Below are 24,253 nucleotides of genomic sequence, written 5' to 3' on the forward strand. Positions count from 1 at the left end.
GCCCAGGTTCCCTGGAGCAGAGCCCTACAAGGTACCAGGACAGGGAGGCCAGCGCTGGGGGCAGGGGACATGGGAGGGGGCCAAAGTCTAGGGAGTGTTGGGGGGCGGGGAAACAGTAGCTGAGGCATAAGCTATGCTACTCCTGAAGCTAAGAACCATCTCCAACTTGAATGTGTAACTCTGACGTTTGATCCTTGAAATTCCTTATTTCTTAATATAAACTATTGATTTGAAAAACTCCCTCAAAACTAAAGTCTTTGCAACACAGATTCTCCCTCCCCTGCCCTCAGGCACCCCCCACCCCTTGAACCTCCTAATCTCTTCGTCTCCTCCTTGAATCCACTGCCACCATCTTTGCAAGCATCTCTGGAAAGTCTCTGGAGACTCTCAGGGAAGAGCTTTACCAGGATGGGAAGTGGCCCTCCTCCTCCCGCCCCAAGTACAGCCCACGGGGGCTCATTTCTCCCAGAAGGAGCCTGCTGATTGAAGGCGACATGTCTTTGCACACAGATAATGGACTCTACCCACCAAAGGGCTGGAGAATCCCGTGCCCTTGTTTTCCTAGAGCAGAGTGATGCTTTCCGGGCAGCGCGATGGCTATGCTGGGAATAGAAAATTAGTTTTTATTGTTTAACCTTCATGGTTTAAATGAGGAAGTTTCTGCTACAGTTAAAGGTCCCCTCGGGGTTTCATAAAGTAGCCTTATGACGGCAGTATTAGTCTTCATAAAGAGGCCAATTTAAAAATGTCTTGCGCTAGGGTTAAAAAAGTGTAATTGAAGGGCTGGGCAGAGTAACTGTAGTGGGACCTCTGGGACGAACTGTGCCACTTACTGCGTCTCCGCTCGCTTCTGCCCCTTGAAGCATAATCGTGCCACCTGCCATCAGCACAGCTTCTGACAGCCACAAAATTTCATCTCCTCTGAGAAGGCTCACCCTCTCAGACTCTCCCAAAAGTGATTCTGACTACTAGGAAGGGAACTCAAAGGGGAACAGAGGTAGCAAGCCAGCCACTGTGGACAAATGAGGCTGGAGAGGGATGGGGGAGGGAGCAGCCTGGCCAGGGAGGGTTCCCTAACCTCAAAGTCTCCATCCCATTCATGCCTCCCAAAGGGAAGAAGCTCCCCCCTTAAAGAAGCAGGAAAAATACCACGCTTGGGAGTGACCTCCAGCCCCTGATGGGAATCTTTCAGGCTCTGGTAATGCGACTAGCTTCTGGTAACACTGATAACCAGCCGCCTGATGCCACCAAGAACAAGGATGAGACAGAGCACTCAGCTATTCATTAAACTGGTTCTTTTAACGTTCATGGAGCGCTCGCTGTGTGCCTGCCACTGGGGAGACACAGCAAACATCACACAGTCCCTGTCCCTGGGAAGCTCACATTCGGGTGAGCCAGGCCCGCACCCAGCTTTTGTGGTCCATGTTGCGATGGGGTGAATACGAGACGCCCTGGGTGTGCACAGGAGGGGCTGCCAACCCCAAAGGTGGGCAGGCGGGCACCGATGGGGGACTCCTTTGGGAAGAAATGCCTGAGCTCAGTTTTGAAAAACAATTAAAAACGGTACACAAAGAAGAGCCCAGAATGACATATAAAGAATGTGTACAGAAAACCCATGTTTCATCCATCCATCCATCCGTCCATCCCACAAAGCTTGCTGATGGCCGCTAGGGGCAGGCATCCTGCAGGGTGCTAGGATGCTGCATGTCCAGGACAGATATCCTCTCTGCCCTCACTGTGCTTATGGTTACAGCAGGCGGGGGGAGGGCACAGCCACGTTAGGGAACATCTGGCACTTCACTGTGGTGGGGCCACTGAGCACAAGCTGAGGTTGGGTGATGAGAGGGAGCACAAGGTAATGAGTCTGGAGATGCTGGGGTTGGAATGAAGGTTCCAAGACACAGAAGACATGGTGTTACGTGTTCAACAGCTCAGACTTGACCCTGATGACTACAGGTTTTTTTTTTTTTTAAACCCTGATGACTACAGGGGTCCACTGAAGGATTTCCTTAAGCAGCAAAGTAAGTGACAAGTTCGGATTTGCATTTGAGAAGTCACTCAGCGGTGGAGAGGATGGACTAGAGGCAGTGGGATGAAGGATGGGGTGGCCCCTGGCAGTGGTCCAGACAAGACAGGATGATGGTGGTGATGGTGACACCTGTACTGGTGACAACAGTAGGGACACAGAGTAGATGGAAGTATGTGAAGGTTTAGCAAGGAGCTGGAGTTCACAGGATGGGGTGAGGTGAACAGTCAGTGAGTAAGTGTGTAAGACCATCTTCTGGCTTCTGATTTGCACTGATGGAAATGCTGACCTCATCACTCACCAGGAAAGGGAAGATCAGATGAGAAGCAGGTAGAGGCCCCGAGGAGAAGAGATTCTGGGTTCACCAAAACTTTCTAATGGCTAGCAGCCTCCCAGTTTCTAATTATCATTATTATTTTTACTGCAGCTGCTACAACTCCCATCACCACCGCCGCCACCACCACCATCACCACCAACTAGCGTTCTCAAAGGGCAAAGACTGAGGGCTGGGGTAGCACCCTGGTGATGAGGAAGCCACAAGAGAACGGACCTCTCAGACCCTGAATCTCAAAAAGTTGAAGCAAACATCAGCTGTCGGGTCATCTCTGTTATTTCCCTCTTGCAAACCCTCCTACCTTTTGCCCTGGGTCTCCCCTGAGATTGAGCACATCCCAGCCAATGGCCCGTTGCTGAGCCAAAGGCAGTCGATGGCCTTGGTTTTGTAGGAAAATTCTGTGGGTCATACTTCAGCTTTCCCATAAAGACAGCTTTTATAAATGCTAGATATGACTGGGGTTGATTGAATTGCAGTTCCCAAAACTGTTATGGCAGAGATGAAATCCCATTGGAAAACCACTACATGACTAACATCATGATTTGGGAACATCATTGCCCCCAAACCCCAAGTTGCCTTGTGGGTTTACAAGAAACTTTCTTGGGACGCATACTCTTATATACAAAGGCAAAGAGATACTGCATGGGCTTAATTTTTTTCCCCTTGTTTTTGTTGTGTACTTCACTAAAAAGCAGACGAGAAATAATGGCTGCGTAACAACTCCAGTGATTACAGTTTCATAAGCAGTTAAGAGCTACTTAAATTTTAATTGATTTCTGACCTACTTCTGTTTTAAAAGTGGGACTAGGCTTCTCGCAGTCACTGACATTGGAATTCTAAGGAATCAGCTTTGCATGTGGAGAAAACAGTCACTTCACCTGACTAGCTTTCTGGTTTTACATTACTACCCTTGAATCCACAAAACCGACTAAACACTGTGCAAGCGAGAAGCAAGGCTGATTCAAAGATCACAGATGCATATGACTAAACCAGCCTGTGAAAGTTCCTCGAAAAGATGCATGCTGTTAAATCTACTTTTAAATTTCTCTGTCTCCTGGGATCTGCGTAATCCTAAAGTGCTTTAACTTTTATAAAATATAACCTTGACCACGTCAATTTTTCATAGACTTGTGCGTACATAGAGTTAACTCTTGCTTACATAGGGAGCCCGCTTTCCTTCCTAAACAGGATTTAGTGAATACCGGAGACCACTCATTGTGTTCCTGGAATCCATCCTCTCCTTCCGGTTGGTTATAGGCGACCCCCTTCAGCTGGAGGGTGTAGCCTACTTTGCATCAAAGTGTCGTCTTAGTCTTATGAGTAAGTTCCAGCCAATAAGATGCTACTAGAGGTGATGACGTCTGAACTTCCAGGTCTTGCCTTCACTTTTTCTCTCTCCCTTCGCTCTGTCTGGAAATGATAACAAACGTAGACGCCAACTTGGACCGTCAATGGAAGGTACCTGTTGAGGAAGGAGGGGCCTCTCTGCCAGCCCTGAACTGCCACCTCTGGATTGGTGCACACGAGTGAAAAACCTTCTATCTTACTTGGCTCACTGAGTGACGGGTCTCTGGTTGCAGCAGCAAGGTGACTGGTATGACTTCTATATTGATCTCTCTCCTTCACATCACCCTTTCAGATTCTTTTTTTTTCATGGCTTTAATGTTTATTTTTTTAACTGAAGTATAGTTGATTTACAGTGTTGTGTTAGTTTCTGGTGTACAGCGTAGTAACTCAGTTACACACACACACACACACACATATATTCTCTTTCAGATTTGTTTCCATTACAGGCTATTACAAGCTATTGAATATAGTTCCCTGCGCTATAGAGTAGGACCTTGTTGTTACCCTCAGACACTTATAAAAGTCAGTTTCGGGAAGTTTTTCACAAACAGGTACCCAAGGTGAAATCAACAACCGGGCATGCTGACATCGAGTCGAGTCTCAGCCCTCAGGGCTCAGGATGTATAAACAGTGAATAAACAGATGGCTTCCCGCTAAGCCTGGCCGGAGGTCTGAGGGCCAAGTGCCCTGCTCAGGCCTGAGCTCCCCACCTCACTCCTCAGGCTGGCAGGGGCCGGAGGGGCTGCCAAAGCTGGAGCAGGAATTGCTTTATAAATCGGACATCGTATTTGTACCAGTGTTTTCTTTATTGTCACAGACTGTTATGATAGACTGTAAATTGTGGTTGGTGGGGCCAGATCACTAAGAGGCTTTCAGTGTTCTGTGCTAAAGAGGAAAAAGAGCCAAGGAAACCCAGCCACAAACGAAAAAAAAGGGAGGATAAAACAGCATTACTTGTCTGACCAAAGTCGGGCTGGGTAAACATCACTTTCTGCACACACAGAATGTGATATTGTGCTATGTCTAGCGTTTGTTACCACTGGATGGGTTGATCTCTCAATAATGACGGCAGCCACAAGTGTAATTGTGTTTTACGGGTTCACCCAATAGCTATATTAGAACTAAAACTAAGACACAAACCTCCTTATGGATGCCTGGTACCTCCATCCTATTTTTAGCATCAGCACGAGAAATGAGAAATCTGATGATTTTGGCAAGATGTGCAGAACGCCACATTAACCAATAATCCTCATCAGGACAACACATTTGGCAAATCATTATTTGGCTAAGATAAGAGAAGCGTAAATCCTCGGTGCTAGGAGAGGTTATAGCAAAGTGCCTAGCCCTTAATAAACATTGTTTGATTCCAGTGATAAGAATGTGGATAAAGCGTGTCTCCTTCCTCAAGATCCCCTGGGCTGGGAGAAGAAACGGCACCTTCCACCTCCAAACACACAATGCTAGAATGTGACAAGCTCTTATTCTTTAAAAAGAATGACCTGGGTGTAATATTGTTACTCAGGAATAACAGGTAAAATCCTACAGAGCGACCAAAAAATGTGAAATTAATAAAATAAAGTTCTACTCATATTGTGAGTCACACTAATCTATTAGTAATCATTAAAACAGGGTGTCTTTAATAAGAGCAGTTGACTATGCTTGTCTGCCCACCAATCTTTCTCCTTTTGGCTTTCCAGGTACTGAATCTCTCATAGTCTTACTCGTTGGGAACAAGGCACCTGGTCTCCAACAGACTCTTAAAATGGTGAAAATTCTGTGGGGAGGGGATAGCTCCGTGGTGGAGCGTGTGCTTAGCATGCATGAGGTCCTAGGTTCAATTCCCAGCACCTCCATCTAAAAATAAATCAGTAAACCTAGTTCCCTTCCTCTCTAAATAAATAAATAAAATTGCACAAAAAACAGTTCTAAAAAATTTTTTTAGATAAAATAAAATAATGAAAATTCTGTCATTCTTATTCATCAGCATCTTTCAGTACACACTGGTTTGTCATACTCTGTAGACAGTCACTTAGGAAGCTTAAAGGAAACGGGACAATGACCAGGGAAGTCCTGATGAGACAGGGAGGGGCAGAACGTTCACTGAGGCAGCAGAAGGCACAGAATGGCCAGGGAGCAGATATTGGCCATCTCTCTCCATCTGGGATTTATTTTCACTCAGGATATCACTTTTTTTTTTTAAATAGCAAACAAACTGTCCCAGTATCATTTTTGAATAATTCAAACTCTGCCCATTTATTCAAAATACTTTTATATTAAATTATATACACATAGATATTCACAGCACACAATGAGGGCTTCTCTAAGGTGTTCGTACTCTTTCGTGGGTCTGACTCTGCATATTTCTATCTTTACATTATTCAATCCTATTTTAAAGGCCTCTGTAGAGTCTTCTAGTTTTATTTCCATAAGCTTTGTACATTCCTTGTGAAGCTAATTTTTAGGCTTTTTAAAAGTTGTGAATAAAATCTTTCATTCCTATTTTCTAATTATTATTTGAAATAAGGACAGCTAGTGATCACGACCTATTAGCTTTTACAAACGGATGTATTTTGCTTGTAGCCTTTCCGTTCTTTTGAATTTTCCCAAGTACACAATCATATCACGTGCAAGTTCCACCTTTTATATATTTTATTTCATTCTCACATGTAATCGCATGTGCTGAACAATGTTAAATAACATGGGGACAGTGGGCATCTTTGATGTGTTCCTAATATTGAGAGCATTGCTCCTCTTTTTCATCATTAGCTGACTTTTAGTTTGAGCTATTTAGGATAACATCAAGAATCCAACTCGTGCAATTTCCTAGTGGATTTCAGACATCAGAAATAAGTGCAAAATTCTGTCAATCCCTTCTCAGTATCTGTGAGATGAGAATGTTTTTCTCCTTTCACTTTTAAGATGAATCATCCTTGCATTCTCATAACTAACTGTTAATGGTGTGTGTTCTTCTTAATATTACTTATTTTCAAAATTATCTTAGCAGATCTTACATACTTATTCTTCCAGAAGCAATCTAAAGCATAATTTTTAAGAACCAAGGCACCAGTGAAATTGAAAGTTTGCCTCTTTGTCATTGTGAGGAGATAAAATATGGATTGAACTAAACAGAAAATTAGGAGGTGATCATTTACTTAACCAGAATTACCTTAATTAGTGGTTCAGTTTTGAACTAACAGATCATCTCTAATGCATATAAATGTTGCCTATAGATGGATTACTCGGTATTTGGGAGTTAAGATGATAAAAGGCAGACTTATGAAAATAAAACATAGAACAAAACAATAAAAAAGGAATTAGAATCTGTCTTTCTCTGCCTGACTTAACTTCACTAAGAATAATATTCTCTAGGCCCATCCATGTTGCTGCAAATGGCAATAGTTCATTCTTTTTTAAATATATCACTGATAGGTGGAATCTAGAAAATAATACAAAGGAATCTATATGCAAACAGAAACAAACTCACAGACAGAAAACAAACTTATAGTCACCAAAGGGGAAAAGGAGAGAAAGAGCGACAAATTAAGAGTATGGGATTAACAGATACAAACTACTATACGTAAGACAGATAAGCAAAAAGGATTTACTGTATAGCACAGAGAATTATATCCAATATCTTATAATAACCTATAATGGAATATAATCTGAAAAAAAAAAAGCTGAGTCACTTTGCTGTACACCTGAAACTAACACAATATTGTATACCAATGATACTTCAATTTAAAAAATATGTCAAATTGAGTATTATATTTCACAACACACAGCTCAGTAGGCCCCCTTTTTCCCAACATAGATCAGGATTTTTGATGATAATTTTAAACTGAGGGGTCTTGCAAATGTGATGGCTTTCTCTCCTCCACTAATGCACTATCCCTCAACATGTAGCTCGTAAATGCCTTAAGAACAGGCTCTCTGTATTCTAAATCATTTTATTAATTGAATCAATTAATTCTAGGTCTTAAATAGACCTAGAAGTTTCCTAAAGGATAGTATGTACTCAACGTGTTTATTGTTGCTGATGGTAAAAACATGACAGTGGTTTTCTGCAACTTGCTTCAATGTGATACTGTTTGGATGCGCTCTTTGAAAAATGATCAAACCTGCTCCATACTTTAAAAATATGCCTTTGACTAAATCATCAATAATGACAATGAATTAATAATAGTGGCAGTAAAAGTAACATATAAACATTTACCGAGTGCATACTTGTATTTCCAGCCCTCAGCACCTTTACATCTATTATCTCAAATTAATCTCAATCCTGCTAGGGAGGTACTGTGAGCATCATAAACATGAGGAAGCCAAAGCGAAGAAATACTAAATACTTTCCCAAGATCACACTTATTCAAACATCAGTTTATCTGACTTCACATCCTACAGTTTTTCCTGCAATATGTACATGAATTAAGATGCTATGGGCAGAGGTAAATACGGTATGAGTCATTCAATTTCCAATTTCTTCCCCTAGTGAAAAACCTGAAGTCGCTCATTTTTCTGTTCTTTTTAGTAAAGTTAGTTCTTTGCAAAAGTGGAAAAAGAAAATGTTATAGAACATAAGAATATGAATTAGACTAGTGGAATTGCTGTTGCTAGAGCTCAAAAGTTACAATATATGATAAAAAGATCAAAGTTAAACCCAAATTTTAAAATATGCATTTACTGCATAAAGCTAGCTGAGCACCTACACACTAATCATAATGAAAATGTAATATTTATATAATATTTATAAGAAATATGCTCTTTTAGCACTAGAGCAATATGTACTTTATTGATTCTATGATGCATATGTTTTTACATTTCAGCTCCACTGAAACTGAGGTGTAACTTGAATTTATGACGATCATGTTTAATTTTTTAGTGAATGTTTTTTTCTTTCTTTATGATGCATAAAATAATAAAGTTGAAAACTGGTATCTTTGATTTGATGAAATATAGCAAATATCAGCTTTAAGGGTTACACAAAGCATCACCCTACCTCTGCCTCCAACACATAGCCTCTTTTTTAAAAATGCTGTTACTATATGTGAATCTTTAAAAAAGAAACATATTTTATTAAAGATAAAATATTGAAATATATATTAAACTTCAATTTAGATTTAAAGAATTTGAGGACTTCAGAGTTTCCTCTAAGATGATCAGAGACAGCCCAAATGTACGGGTGGACACAAGAATCCATGCAGAGGGGCATGTAAGTATGCAATGCATACAGATGGGCAAGCACTGGCATCACTAGGTTCTCCCCAGTGTTTGGTGGAGTCAGTAAACAAAACAATTCCAGGGCCGCAGAATTCTCAAGCAGCTTTATCCAGGGAAGTAAAACAGGCAGTTATTACAGTGTTTCTCAACTGGTGCTGTCGGTGTAAGAGAAGTCACTAGTCTCCTCTGTCCCCACCTCCTCCCTTCTCACCCAGCTCTCCCGGGGAATGCAAAGATGGGCAGAGAATTTCCACCTCACTCACCACATCAGTTCCCCCTCTACTTGCCTCCCCCCTGACCTCAGATGACCTCAGTGGACCAGCTATAGCTATTCTCCTGGGTCAACAGATGTGGAATAGGGAATCCTACCATCCCAAAACCAAATATAAAGGAAAGAGCTAGCAGAGAATCCTGTGAACTGAGGGAATGGTTTCTGAGACAGGGGATTCAAGCTAGCAAACTGATCCACTGAGGACCACAAACCATCCTTGTCCTCTTTCCAAGTGTGAATTTAAATCCCTCAGAAAGAGAGAAAGAGAGAGAGAGAGAGAGAGAGAGAAAGAAAGAAAGAGAAAGAAAGAAAGAAAGAAAGAAAGAAAGAAAGAAAGAAAGAAAGAAAGAAAGAAAGAAAGAAAGAAAGAAAGAAAGAAAGAAAGAAAGAAAAGAAGGAAGGAAGGAAGGAAGGGAGGAAGGAAGGAAGAAAGAAAGAAAAGAAAGAGAGTAGAAAAGAATATTTGCATGAATATCACTGGTCACCATAATTAACTATTACCAACTTCAAAAGAATTCTGCTAAAAAAAATTCACATTAGCTCCTTTACAAACTATTAAAATAGAAAAAGAACAAAGCCAACAGCACGTAGTCAGTTTCAATTTTCAGTCATAAGAGAGCCAGTGAGGGCCCTTGACTCGTTCGTAATCTCAAGGTGGACTTACCTTCTGCACAGCTGCTTGAAAGGCCTGTTTAATTCTCTTACACGAATCAGGTATTAATTTTGAGTCTTGACCCTCCAGCGTTGTGTCTTGCAAGTCCGTGTTTTCGTGGAGTTTGAAAATTCTATTAATACAGTGACTGTCATCTTCTGATATTCTGTTAGGATCCATCTGAGGGAAAAACGTGAGGACATCAGCGTGGTTGTCATTGATCATTCTGCTATTTAATGAAGTGTGACTTAAGGACAAAAAAATCTTGCAAAAGTCTTTACGTCCCCAACAATTAATAGGAAATACAATTGCCCTTGAGTTGGTGAAAACACTGGCTTCTAATTCGCATGAGGCTAACATAAAGCAGGTGAAACTAACATCATGTTTAGCTGCCATGTTTGGTCTGGCTTTCCCCCTTAACCAATGTATATTTTAACCAGCCAAAGAAGGGAAGGAGAAATCCATTTCCTAACCTCAAAGAAAATCTGAAGCCAGGAGCATAATTTCCCTTTTTGTTGAATCTTTCTTCAGTTTTCTTAACCTAGTACATCTTATTGGTACGTCTGTCAGGGGATGGATGCCTGAGAATGAGTGTGGTGATGTATGGTGCCACATGGGATGAGGGGGGCTCATGGCAGAAGCAAGCTACATGGATGCACGTTGAAAAGATGCTAAAATTCTTGTAGAGTAAGGGATTGTCCCAACCAAAATATCTCCATCGAATTATTAGCGGGTCACCCGGTTAAAACAGGTACCAGCATACGCATTTCTGCAAATATTACTCTTTTGTTGGAATTACCTGCCTTCTCCTCCTGTGGCTATGACAAGCCTTAGGAGGGGTTTCAACTGCCAAGTAAAGGGTAGAGATAATTAGCTATCTAACTGTTTTAATAATAGCCATTTAATTTATTGTCCTCTTCTCTCAAAAAATTCAAGGCACTCCATGTGCATTTGCTTATTAGGTACAGGCTAGATGAAAAAAGGAAAAAATAAAAAAGTTGGCAATAACCAAAGCCCAGGCAATGCATACCAAGTCTCTCTTTCCCTGGTCTATCTTTCTAAAAGTCATCAGAAGATGTGCGGGTTTATTAACCAACCATCAGAAATAAACGAGTCCGTACCCTCTTCATATCCGTGAGTCGCAAAATGAAATAATCACCTTTCAACAACCGAGCATCTGCTGAAACAAATTCTGTCATTCCACTCTTGCAAATATAAGGATTATCTATAATCCCGGGAGGGGCATCACTCACGAAGCAAAACTATTTGCGATCTATGTTTGTTTTTTTATTTCTTTAAAAGAATTAGTACGAATCAGAAAATGTGAGTTTTCATGTAAGGCAAGCTTTCTTCGATTCTATACTTCTTCTTCTTCTTTTTTTTTTTTTTAAAGCTCACTTATACCAAGGAGTTCCCCACAAAACCAGAGGAGCTTGGGCAACTGATATGAAGGATCATTGGGTTCAGACCTCAAGACGGAAGAGTCATGCAAAGGCTTCGGCTGGCTTGGCAAGCCAGGCTCGGCAGTAAGGAACAATTTGGAATGAGTGGGCAAGGCCTGGGGACCCTAAAACTGACTAAGCTTCCGTCCTGCTGACAAGCTAAACGCCATCAACAGAAGCGGCAGCCCCTGCTACTCTCCCTGCTGCAAGTACCGTCCAAGCACCTGCAGCATCCCAGGCTCCCCGGGAGCTTGTTAGAGATGCGGAAGGTCAGGCCCCACCCTGGGCAGTGCCTGGGAACCTGCATTCCAACTAGATCCCATATAGATCCTGATGCCCATTAAAGTTTGAGCAGTTCTGCTTTCAAATACCAAATGTACAAATATAGTTTGCTCTTAAGATGTCTCCTAATTTCCTTGGACTCCAATTTTACAATTTTTTTCTCAAATAATATCAATTGGTACAAAAATACTGCAATGGTCAATAATGGCTTATGGCTTGATGCAAAGATATATAATGCAAAGATTTTGTCTCTTCTCTCTTAAAAAAAAATCTCTGTGCCCAGATCCCACCCTTGGTCAATTTAATCAACACCCTTAAGGGGAAGGGTCAACCTAGTGTCTCCCCAAGTGTTTCTAAGGTGCAGGTGGGAACCACTGTTTCAGAAGGTTCACACTAGAGCTAAAACATTTACAAAATGTCATCAATTGTTTTCCCAAATGAAAGTATGGCATAATTAATTTTGCGAGACTCACTTATTTTGGGTACTTAAGGGTCATACGTTAGAAATGTTAATTTTAACCTGGAACCAAATATCTTTGTTATCTCAGGGCTCCTGCAGCTCTCCTTTCCTGAATGTGGAGGCCAGAAGAAAGGGAGGAGTAGAGATGCTGCGTGGATGCAGGGCCAGCTACACACACACGGGCCAATGAGGGCCTCTTCTCCCGCGGTCTTGATGCTGCAGGAGCTGCAGGGCAGGGCCTGGGATTGGTGGCGGACACTCCACAAAGCTCACTGAACAATGGAACCTCCCCAACAACCCATCCCCTGACGCAGCAGTCTGGATAGAGAATTTGCAGGATGGAAACAATTATACTTTTTCGTCTGTTTTAGCCACTTATGAGATCATTTACACATTACAAATTAAAACTGGGTATGTTTCTAGCGTTGCAAATCACCTGAAAACTTTTTTGGTAAATTCAACATGTCAGGCACTAGGCTGGATGCTGTAAATAGGGCAGTAAGTAAAACAGGCAGTTCTATCTTCAAGGAACTTACACATGACAGAAGAAGATAGAGAAGAACATCATCAAAGAAAAAAAATCACAGTAAACTGAGTTACAAATGAATCCATTGTGCCTAGAAATGACTGAACATATTAAGTAAATCTTGAACATCTGATTGAAAATGGACTTCAAGAATACATCTATCATATAATGCAATTCATATAACATGAACTCAGTTTAAAAAAAGAAAAACGTAATCATTTGTAGGGTTAAACGAGGCAGGATGCTTGACATTTGTGCTACTTTGTTTTCTGGGTTTTTTTTTCAAGCAGACAGCCTACACAGCTCTACATCAGATTTTGGGTAGTGATTGCTCTCCTGTTTGGGTAACAAACAGCCCAGAGAGGTTAGAGTGTGTATTAGGGGCTGGGGGGAAGGAATTAAAAGGGAACAGAGATTGAGTTTTCTGAAAAGTTTATCTTGTAGCCAAACTCTAAACTTTGAATATGATTATATGGACTTTTTTTTTTTAAAGCACACATAAAATTTAAAAGCAACATTTTAGAAGGTTTTTTCTTTTTTTCTTTGTAAACCGAAGTATGAATACTATGTGGTAAATATATAGCACAAGCCACATGCTGTTTTTTCTCTGGCAAGTTTGGTGGGGGAAAAGCCAATCTCCACTGGATCTAGTACTTTTTTTTTTTTTTAATGTAGGCACAGGCAATCTGCAAACATTCAGGAGGCTGCTTAACTATTTAAACATAATCTGAGAAGGGAAAATTTTGTTTAAAGTCAGTATAAGTTTTACACTACTTGGGGCATTCGTCTCAATGCATTTAAAACTAAATTGAACTGTTTTTTTTTCTCGATAATTTGCATAGCTACCACCTTTAAACAAAAACAATAAAACTAGATCCCTTTTTTTTCCCTTTTTTTTTTTTACTGTAAACTGCAAACATGTTACATGATAGTAGATGATTTCATTCTAATTCAAACGCATTCAGAAAACCCAAGTAGCTGACCTAAAACTTCAGCGGAAATCAAAAAACTCTCTTATTTGGTACTAAGTTCTAATCCAAAGGAACAAATGTAAGTGAAAATGTTAAATCATTGTCAGGTCAAACTGAATCTATTCTCTTGGCCAGATGTTTGCAAGAAGGCTTCCAGCATATGTAAAAGTGGAAAGAATTACAGAGTGAACGTCCAGGTACCTGGCACAGAGCTTCAACAAGTACCAGTGTGATTGGACAATCTTGTTTCATCTGTAAGCAACCATTTCCCTGTCCCCTCACCCACTCCACCTGTTATTTTGAAACAAATTCCAAACATCTCATTTTATTTGAAACTACTCCCGAATGTCTCTGTAAATGATGAGGACTCCTTTAGGTATCAAAGGCAGATACCATACTCAGTAAAATGCAATCACATCTAGTGGTGTATTCCTATGAAAACACGGCCCCTACTATCACTTCTTTCCTGAAGGAGATGCCCTTTCAAAAATGCAATACAAAGTTGGGTTCAGAGTAGTGGCTAATATATTTTGCATAAGTCTTGGAGAAACTCAGTCTTCGTGGCATTTAGGAAAACCATACCCGGAAATTTGATGGCATTAAATTCTCCAAATGAAAAATTTCCAGCTAGGCTTACTAACTTACATGTTTACTTTGGGGAAAAAAACAAAGTTGAACGTTTCACTGTTATCCATGTGACATCAAGACTGCTCAGTTAGGATGAAGATCATCAGAAAGCCAGAGCCCTTAGCCCACCAGACCATTAATGCTGAGAATCCCTACAAAGAAGCTGAACAGCCCAGCAAGTCATTCTTTCCTAAATGGTCACACCAATTTCCATGGTTCCTGCCAATCTAAGCTGTCCCTGGTCCCTAGAACTCATTCATTCCTCATTCTAAGGTGTTAGAACAGCCAAAAAAGAGAACCAGGGCATCCTCTATCCCTTTCTGAAAGCTCCTCTCTTATTTGACTAAGAATGTAAAGTCTTTGGTTAGAGGCCCCTTCATTACCTGGCATCATGCCCCACACATAATAGATGGACACTGCATGTTGAATAAATGATTCTTAACTTACATTCTATACCGTTTAATAGTGCAATGTGCAATACAGGCATCAATTATGCAAGCATTAAATGGAGGTAGGGAACCATATGTTGGATGGGAAAATGGATAAATCACTCATTCTTGACTGCAGCATACTCCAATGAAAGAAAAACGTTTCATCACTTTCATATAGATTTGTGTAATCTACGTCACAAATAAACCACTCAAAAGTTGTTTTTTGTAGGAAACAAAATTTCCTCAAAAGAAAAAGATTATTTTTATACATATAGATACAGATTTCCTAACGCACTGCACATAGTATGTCTACATTTGTTCTACTAGATCATCAAACTAAGTCCATAAAATGCAAATTAATAGGTAATGAATATTTAACATAAAGCCTATGATCACAAGTAATGGAGTTCGAGACTAGCACATGTCAAAACCCCATACAACCCAAGCAATGCCGTGTTTTTATGCATCCAGTTTGGTTTAGTAATCACCTTTGGATCTGAAAACCAATGAAGTCCAAACCCAACTCTCTTTTCCCATAAAAAAAAAAAAATGCACAGTCAGCCCCCCACTTCCTTTGAGAGAGTTCACAGCACCAGACAAGAATATTTGAATGAATCCAACCAACTGCACTGCAATTTCCAAGAAAACACAAGAGCAAAAACCACCAGAAAGCATAATGTTACAAATTTACCCCTTCCTTCCTACTATCTCTCTGCAGTTCCTAGCAGTCTTCCTCATCTTTGAAAAGCTTGGTTATTCGCTAGATTGTCGCGAGGCTGTGTCAGGAGAGAGACCTTCACCGTGTCCACACACACTTTCTTCCTCCGCGCACCTTAGTGAGAAGGCACGTGGGCCCCTTTCTCTTTTTTTCACCCCGCGCGAGCGGAGCCCGGGTACCGAGACCAGGTTTCTCTGGTCGCGCTATGTCATTCGGTCCATCTGGTGACTTGGGCATCGCCCCTCGGTGCTCCAGCAGCTGCTGGCGGCCCACGCATCGCGCTTAGCCGCGCGCGGTGCAAAGCCGCCGGCCCCAGGGACGCAATTCCTCCCGCTGATGGGTAGGAAGGGAAAAACATCGATGCCTAATTGGAGGCGCTCAATTTTTTTTTTCCCTAAGTTGACATAGTTCATTCTTTGCTCCAAGTGGGAAATGTATGAAGGAGAAAAATGTGCAGTAACTTCCAGAAAAGGTGAGCGGCCAATGCGGTCTCGCCGGGGGAAATTCAAACGCACGAGGCCGGGCGAGCCCAGCCTCAGCGCGCGGCGGGGCTGGGTGCGCGCGCGCGCGGGGGCCACAGGCCAGTGCGCCCTGCCCCGCGCCAGGCTGTCCCCGAGCCGGACGCTCCCTTTTCGGAGTCACTTTGCCCTCCAGAATATGCAAGATCTGGGGAGCCAAGCCGGGGGGCCCGGGCTCCATCACCTGCGAGCGCGAGAGGACCGAGGTGGGTGCGCCCCGGCCGCGCGCGCGCCCCTGGGAGGCGAGCACTCACCTGCGCTCGGAAGTAGAGGAACAGGGCGACGCTGCACACGACCTGGCCCAGCCCCAGCCCCAGGAGGGCCACGAACGTGGAGCGGGAGGCGGCGGCGGCGGGCGCGGGCGGCGCGGGCGGCGGCGGCGGGGCGTGCAGGGGGCCCTCGTGCGGGGCGCCGGCGCCGCCGCTGCCCATCTCCTCCGAGCCGCGCAGGTACTTGGTGTAGTCTCGGCTGGCGCGGCGCATGGCGCTCGGCCCGCTGCCTCGGGCACTCGCCTGCCCTCCCTGGCTCGTCTGCCCGCGGCCAACTCCGAAGGCGGCGCGGAGCCCGCGCGCGGCCAGGCGGGCCTCGACGTGGGGCGCTCAGAGCCGGGCGCTGCTCCTGGGGCGCGCGGGCGAGCGGGCAGGGCACCCGGCCGCCCCAACTCTTATAAACCGCTTCGGGAGGGCTGGCCCTGGGAGCCAATCAGCCCCGAGCGAAGCTGCCGCTTCCACTCCCACCTCTGGCTCCCCTTCCTTCCTTTCGCCCTCCCTCTCTTACTCCCTCACTGAAAGGCCTCCTCCTTCCCCCCCTCGGGGCCCTCAGAGGAGGAGGCTGTGGGTCGTTCCAGCGGTTCCAGATGCCACTTGCCCATCCTCAGCTGCCTTTCTGGCAGCCCAAGAGATGGGCTGGGAGAGAGGCAGATGAACGCTTTGGTCAGGGATAAAGGTGACATCACAGACATTCCCGGGGCAGTAGGCCTCCTTGAGCCTCAGTTTCCCCGATAGCATTTAGAAAATTGGACTTGGTGATCTTTGAAGATCTTTTCTATCTACTTCTCCTTCCCACCCCTCCCAGTCCTTCCTCCTCAAAAAAATTCAGCAAGGAACACCCTCAGGGATCCTGAGGGTGCAGCCTTTATCATGGTTTCAAATATAGGTTCTGATTTTTTTTGGCAGGCTTGGAAAACCAGAACCCTCTTCCCAAATCCCTGCTTCTGTGCCCTCAAAGTGTCTTTGAGCGAAGTGGATTTGGAATGTGGTAGCGGAGAGCCTGTAGGCACTAACTCTGAGTTAAAAAAAGAAACGGTACAGTGAGAGGAATAGGACCTAGTATCCTCAACATAAGACCATAGACTGCATTCCTCCAGAGGTCGGTCTATGTCGTTCCTACTGCTGGGCGGTTATTTTCTTTCAGTGTCCTAAAAATAAGAGGGGTATACGCAGCAGAGGTAGGCCACCCAGGAGGGCTCATCCAGCTGCCACTCAGGAAAGAAGGATGTTACACAAAGCTGAGATGGTGGTGGTGTTCAATGTTAATTTTCTTGCTAAGGAAAACTTTCTAGGGTTCTTAAAAAGTCTCTATTCAGAATTGTGCCCCTTGGGAAGAAAATGAAAATACGAACATCGCTAACAGAGTCTGACACATCTTCAGCAGGAAGGATTGGAGGTTCTGGCCAATTTAAACATGTATACAAACTTAGGATGTTTCCACTTTTTGTTGATACGTTTTACTTTTATGTTCTCTTTCTGTGTAATTCTGTAAAGGGCACCTCCATGGGGAAGATCTTTCACAAATGGCATATCTCTGAGTTACCAAAGCTTGGGTTCTCAATTAAACACGCAGAACTCAGCACAAGTGCGGAAGAGCAACCAGGTTGGGTAAAAAAAGCACCCAAACAAATGCAGTGGTGTGTTTAAATTCAATGCTTTTAGCATTTGTGTATATATGTACATCAAGTTTGACGGGGAAAGGGGGGGAAAATTTTTTTTCAAACTCCAATAGAAAAATAATTAACATTGGTCCCCTACTCCATGCAATCCTGGGCCTCTTTCTACTCTTTGTTTGTTAACTTTGAGAAGTAAGGGTTATTTCCTTCTCTTTCTCTTCCTTCTTCTTTTTCTTCTTTTGAGAAACAATTCTATATTTCACCTTTTTAAAGTAAATCTTTACTAGGATCAAAGATTTTTTAATGTGTTATAATATCTAAACCCACAGTGACTTTACTGTAGCCCCTTCTGTTCTTTTTCAGTGTTTGTTATGTGTCTTTTATTCCTTGATATCTTGATCCTCAGATTACAAGAAGTTCCCTCAAAACTTTGAATCATGTTCTGGTCTATTTGACCCAGTATCTTCATTTATAAGACTGTACATTACATTCCTACAGAGTTCTTCAAGTGACATCCCTACCCCATGACAGTGATTTTCCCATCGTACCCTAAAGATGTCATCCCACTGTGTTCCCACATCCACAGGCTGGATTGGAAACCCCACTGTCAGTGCACGTGTTTCTTCTTCAAAGGTAAAGAAACTTTCTGGCCTATTAATTGACTATAAGTTGTCAATGTTTCACTCCCCAATTAGTAAACTCTGTATGTTCAAGGACTTTATCTGTATTATTCACCTCTATATCCCCATTTCCTAGAATGTTGCCTGGTATATAGTAGGTACACAGTAAATACATGTTCAATAAAAAGTGATTGAAGGATAAAAAAGTTGTGGTATATTTATACAATGGAATACTACTCAGCCATAAAAAAGAATAAAATAATGCCATTTGCAGCAACATGAATGGACCTAGAGATTGTAATTCTAAGTGAATTAAGCCAGAAGAAGAAAGAAAAATACCATATGATATCACTCATATGTGGAATCAAAAAAAAGGGACACTGTGAACTTATCTACAAAACAGAAACAGACTCTTAGACATAGTAAATGATCTTATGGTTACTAGGGAAAAGGGGTGGGAGGGGATAAATTCAGGAGTTTGAGATTTACAAATGTTAGCCACTATATTTAAACATAGATTTTTAAAAAGTTTCTTCTGTATAGCACAGGGAACTATTTTCAATATCTTGTAATAACCTTTGATGAAAAAGAATATGAAATGAAAATATGTATGTATATGCATGATTGGGACACTGTGTTGTACACCAGAAATCAACACACTGTAACTAACTATACTTCAATTTAAAAAAAATGATTGAAGGAATTCACAGAGCTTCTGCTTCCAGCCCAGTCCAAGCCACACTGTTTCTCACCTGAATTAATCACATCACCTAACTGGTCCACTACCTCCAGTCTTTCTTGCCCCTGAACAATTCTGTACATCCTGATCAGGATTTCCTTTTAAAACAAAAAGATGTACCATTTCCCGACTTCCTGTCTTTAAATGGCTCCTAAGCGTTATTGGTATAAAGTCTAAACTCTTGAGGTAAAGGCCTCAAGTGGTCCTTCATAATCTGGCTCTAGACTCCTTTTCTTAGGTCATCTTACATTCAGACACTACCACTCACTCTAGTAGACTCCTCTCCCACCTCTCCACACCTGGATGACGTTCCTACTCAATTCTTCCTCTCGCTACTCAGATGTCTCTACTCCAGAAGGACTTCTGTGTTCTCCTAACCTGGCTTGACTCTCTTTGTTTACTCTCCCATAGCACCCTTCACTTCTATCATGACACCCCCGCATTCATGCATTCATTCTGTGATGTAATTGAGTATATGCCTACTGTATACCAAGCACTAAGCTGTATCCTAGGGACAGAGTGGTGACCAAGAGAGAACATGGGGCTTACATTCTAATGGGAAAGAAACACATTGAACAAATCATCAAACAGTTCACTAAAACTGTGATGAGTGCTTTGAAGGCAAAAATGTAAGAACAGTGAGGACATTTTAATCATCATGGGACCTAACCTATTCTGGATAGTCAGAGAAGGTTTTGTGGGCAAAAATAATGATTAAAACTAATCCTTGAGTAATAGCTACCCAGGGAGAAATTGACCAATGGCTATCTTAAGCAGAAGATGACTGTGTTATTATAATTATTTGTTTAGTGTATCTTCTCAATTGGACATGTCTGAATTTACTGAGAATTTCCTAATATATTTATTATTGTATTAATATATCTATTCATCAGTTAATCTGTTACCAAAATCATAACATAATTAAGCCAAAGTCCCATTAAACTAATAGATAGCAAGACTTGCCAAGATCAAGAACACAACTGAAAGTTCAAGTTTATGTCAATACTCAGCTATAAACAGCACAATGATTTGATCATCATTTCTCAAACTGTATTTCCTGGAACCATGGTGTATCAAAATGGGATTCTTTTGGAGTCAAGTGACAATTTACTGGTTCACGTAGTTGAAAAATGTAGGGTTAATCTGGACTCAGGCATGGCTTGATACACAAGCCTGAATCAAATGCCTTCCCTTGAGCCAGGGGATTGAGTTAAAGGAAAATTAAAGTACAGACATCAACAAAGAAAGGAATTGATGCTGTGCTGCTGGGCAGGGAAAAATAATAGTTCCACACCAGTGATCCTGCTCTCAGGAGTGTTCTTTGGTCTCGGAACTCCTTTGCATTCATCAGAGTTAATGAGAACCTCATAGAGCTTTCGTTTATGTGGGTTATATTTGTAAATATTTGGCATATTACAAATCTAAACTGAGAGATTTTTGATGTATCAGCATGTTAGTATAGTACAGTTTTATTTGTTTAATAACCTTTTTTTCTATTTAAAAAATTTTTTATTGGCGTATAGTTGGTTTACAATATTGTGCTAGTTTCAGGTGTACAGCAAAGTGATTCAGTTGTATATATATATATATATATATTCTTTTTCAGATTCTTTTCCATTATAGGTAAATAATCACTTTTTTTAAATTAAGGAGAAAAGTGACCCTGTTTTACACTTTTTCAGATCTCTTTACTGTCTGGCTTAATAGAGCCTCATATCTACTTCTGTATTGAATCTGTTACAGTATTGCACATCATGCGGCCTCTAGTAAACTCCACTGTACACCTTTGAGAGAATGAGAAAGAAAAAGAAAAAGAACGCCTTAGTATATTATGAAATACTTCTGATGGCACAGAACTCGTGAGAGGATCAGAGATTCTTAGGCATCCCAGACCACACTATGAAAATGGCTCTTTCAGATGTTTCTCGACATTCGCTTAATAAAAAAGGTGGTCCCATGGTCACCTTCGCTTGGAAAATACTGTGTTCAACAAAAATTTGTTGTTTTTTGTTTAATGCAGATTTTATCAGTGGCATTAATGTACAAATATATTTTGTCAATCTCCAGAAAAGGGATTTTTTTCCTTCTTAAAACTCAAACAATCTCATGAGTGCTTTACTTTGTGACAATCAAATTTTTTGTATATATATATACTTTTATTGAAGTATAGTCAGTTTTGTCAATTTCTGGTGTACAGCATAATGCTTCAGTCATACATGAACATACATATATTTGTTTTCACATTCTTTTTCATGATAAGTTACTACAAGATATTGAATATAATTTCCCGTGCTATACAGTATGAACTTGTTTATCTATTTTATGACAATCATACTTAGTTATGTAGCAGAAGTGCTTCAGTGCATACTTTCCATTTCATCCCACATAATATTAAAAAGATGTATATTCAAGTATTAAGACTTAATAAAAATAATAGCATTTACTCCATCAAGGATATTCTTAAGTGAAACTGGCTTAAAAAAAAAAAAACTTTGAAGTCTGTAGCCATGAAGAATGCCTGAGTTTTCACGTCAACCCTCCTTGATTATTCTATGGCGCCAGCATTTTACTCATCAGTGCAAATGTCTACAAAGTAAAAAAGCAAATTCTGACCCTAGTGTTGCTATAAAGATAGCTTAGATATTGAGGATCCCCTGAATGGATCTCAAGGACCCCAGGAGGTCTGAGGACCACACTTTGAGGACCACTAATCTGTTGGATGGAGGTATGTCTTGGCAAAGTCTACATAGTGCAGCCTCATTCTGTTAGATCTGGCAAACATTTGTTCAAAAGAAGGTCTTGGAGACATTTTTAAGTATGTAAGAGATAAAATAGACAGAACTTGATGACTGTTCGTAAGAGGTGGCTGGCAGGAGAACTGGACTGGGTGACTGGGTGGATGATGATGTTGTGAATCCACAGAAAGAATATTTAGTGAAGCTACAGAGGATGAAGCCACTGGGAATCAACAGTCACACTTAACTTGCCATTTTAGCATCATCTTACTTGTACTATTCTGTTTAATCCATTTATCTCCTACTTCCAAATGTCTCCTCATTTTTAAAAGTTTTGGTGTTCCTTTTTATTGCATTAATATTATTGCTATCTTTGCAGTAAAGAGTAAACAAGTATTTTATTTATGTACATACACACTATCTTTGTAGTAAGGAGTAAACAAATATTTCATATTTTTAATTTAGTGATATAAAGTCTGTCATTTCTAATATCCTCCTACTGGGTAATTTGAGCAATACTCTGTAACTATTTGATTGTTGACTTTATAAATCTTCCCTTTCTATAAAATTACATTGAAACCCACTGCCAAGGACATCGATTCTCTCTCATTTGTTTATTAAATAAGGTCTTCTAATAGCCCGAGCAAGACTTAGTTCCTACCCTCAGGGACTCCTTGTTTAACAGGTAAGAGAGATTTTTAAGCCAAATTAAAATAAGTGCTGTCTTAGGTATCTGACCCAAATGCTACAAGTGTTCAAAGAAGGTCCAACAAACTCTGTAGGGGACTCCAGGAGGTTTTTACAGAGGTAGCACTCAGTCTAGGTCTTCAGAGATGTCTGTGAGGCCCATACAGGCAAAGGTATGGAAGTCCAGAAAGAGTGGGGGTTTTGGGGGGAAAGAACTCATTGAGTGCAGCTAAAGCACAAGGAGCCTCTGCAGAGTGAGTGACCTGATGAGGCAGGTTGGGGCCAGATCATGGGAAGCCTTCTGAGCCATGTTGAGGGAGCTGGATTTGAGCACCAGTTGTCCATCGACAATGTTCAGGCACAGGGGCAACATAGCCGGATGACTGTTTTTAGAAAATTTATTTTGACATAAGTGAATGTGGTATGGGAATGTGAGAGGAAGAAGGGGGAAACAGGGAGGCAGGTTAGGTGGTAACTGAAATTGTCCAGGCTGAAGCAAGTGCATGAATTAAGGTGGAAAGGATTGAACTGGAGAAGGGATAACTGATCTCGGAGATGTTCAGAAGAAAGGGGGCAACTTCCATGGGAGTGAGAAAAGGGAGGAGTCCAGAGTGACCCAGGTTTCTGGTTGGATGACTGAGCAGTACTGTCTTAAAGAGAGAGAACACAAGAGAAAAAAACAGGTAGGTAGATTGGGGCAAAGAACAAAGAGTTTTATTTTGGGCATGCTGAATCTGAAGGACCTGCTACTCCTTAGCTCAGTTTATATTATGAGCACCTTTTTTCCTTCTGAGATTAGGTATTTGGGCTGGATGACTCGGATTATGCTGTTAATTTCATTTTACTAGCAATTCCAAAATTCTCTTCTCATGTCTTGCCACTTTATTTTCTTCAGAACATATATAGGAAAAACTCAGATATTTTAAATCTGGTCTTCATTGAAACGACAATATTCCTTGACCTCCTTTTCCTCCAGCTTCTGAGGATGAGAATTCACATTATTTGTCAGTATTTCCACGGTACATTTGCCCTCGCGATTCATATCTCTATGAAGAAAGTTTTTGTAAGATGGTTTCCATGAAGACACAATATCTCCATGTTTCACATATTCTACATTGGAATTCTAATTCCAACATCAGACTTTTCAGTTAATTACATCATTATTGAAAGTGTGATGCCCAGGGCTTAGAATTTTCTGCAAAAACTGAAAGCCTGTTAGACATTCTCAAATCTCAGGCTGTGTGATGGGTTTGGTACTCTGCCTGCAATTATGCAATCACACCATTAGAGTTGTACAATAATGAGTTCTGTGTTTATTTAGTTAGTCAAGGCTGCAACCATAACTTCCAGCTAAAAAGATGAAGGAAAAAGGTGATTTTTCAATCTCTAATAAATAGCTTAAGATACATTATGATACAATCTTTTTTGTTTAAAATAGTGAATATAATTATTCTTACCAAGATGTCATAATTCAAGAATCTTTCTCGTTCTTCTCCATTGGTCCAACCCTCTGCTCTGTGCTCCATACAAAATCCATTCTCTGGCTTGCTCTGTGGCCAGGAGGCTGACCTTTGTAGCCAACATATCCTGGGCTCCCTTGTCCTATGAGTTCAGCCAGTAGGAAGTACTGGCAGTGTCTAGAAGGCAGAAGGGGAGAGAAAGCAGGGTCTTAATTCTCTTCCCCACCCCCCAAACCTCATCCCCAACCCCACCCTCCTCGGCTTCGTTGAGATTCTGGTCCTGGTCGTTTCCCCTCTGGCCACAACTC

The 24,253-nt window shown here is 41.5% G+C and overlaps 1 protein-coding gene across 1 annotated transcript in view; it reads right to left on the reverse strand.

Moving 5' to 3' along the window:
• TNFSF11 (TNF superfamily member 11) overlaps positions 1-16,327 on the reverse strand; it is a 31,360-nt gene extending 15,033 nt beyond the window's left edge. Inside the window, exons 1-2 of the mRNA XM_072937375.1 lie at positions 16,074-16,327; positions 9,857-10,024 (exon numbers count right to left, since the gene is read on the reverse strand). Coding sequence (XP_072793476.1) covers positions 9,857-10,024; positions 16,074-16,301 — 396 coding nt within the window. The 5' untranslated portion in view covers positions 16,302-16,327. The remainder of the gene's footprint in view (positions 1-9,856; positions 10,025-16,073) is intronic.
• Positions 16,328-24,253: the final 7,926 nt, after the last annotated feature.

Source organism: Vicugna pacos, chromosome 14 (assembly GCF_048564905.1).
Source record: "Vicugna pacos chromosome 14, VicPac4, whole genome shotgun sequence".
Classification (NCBI taxonomy): domain Eukaryota; kingdom Metazoa; phylum Chordata; class Mammalia; order Artiodactyla; family Camelidae; genus Vicugna; species Vicugna pacos.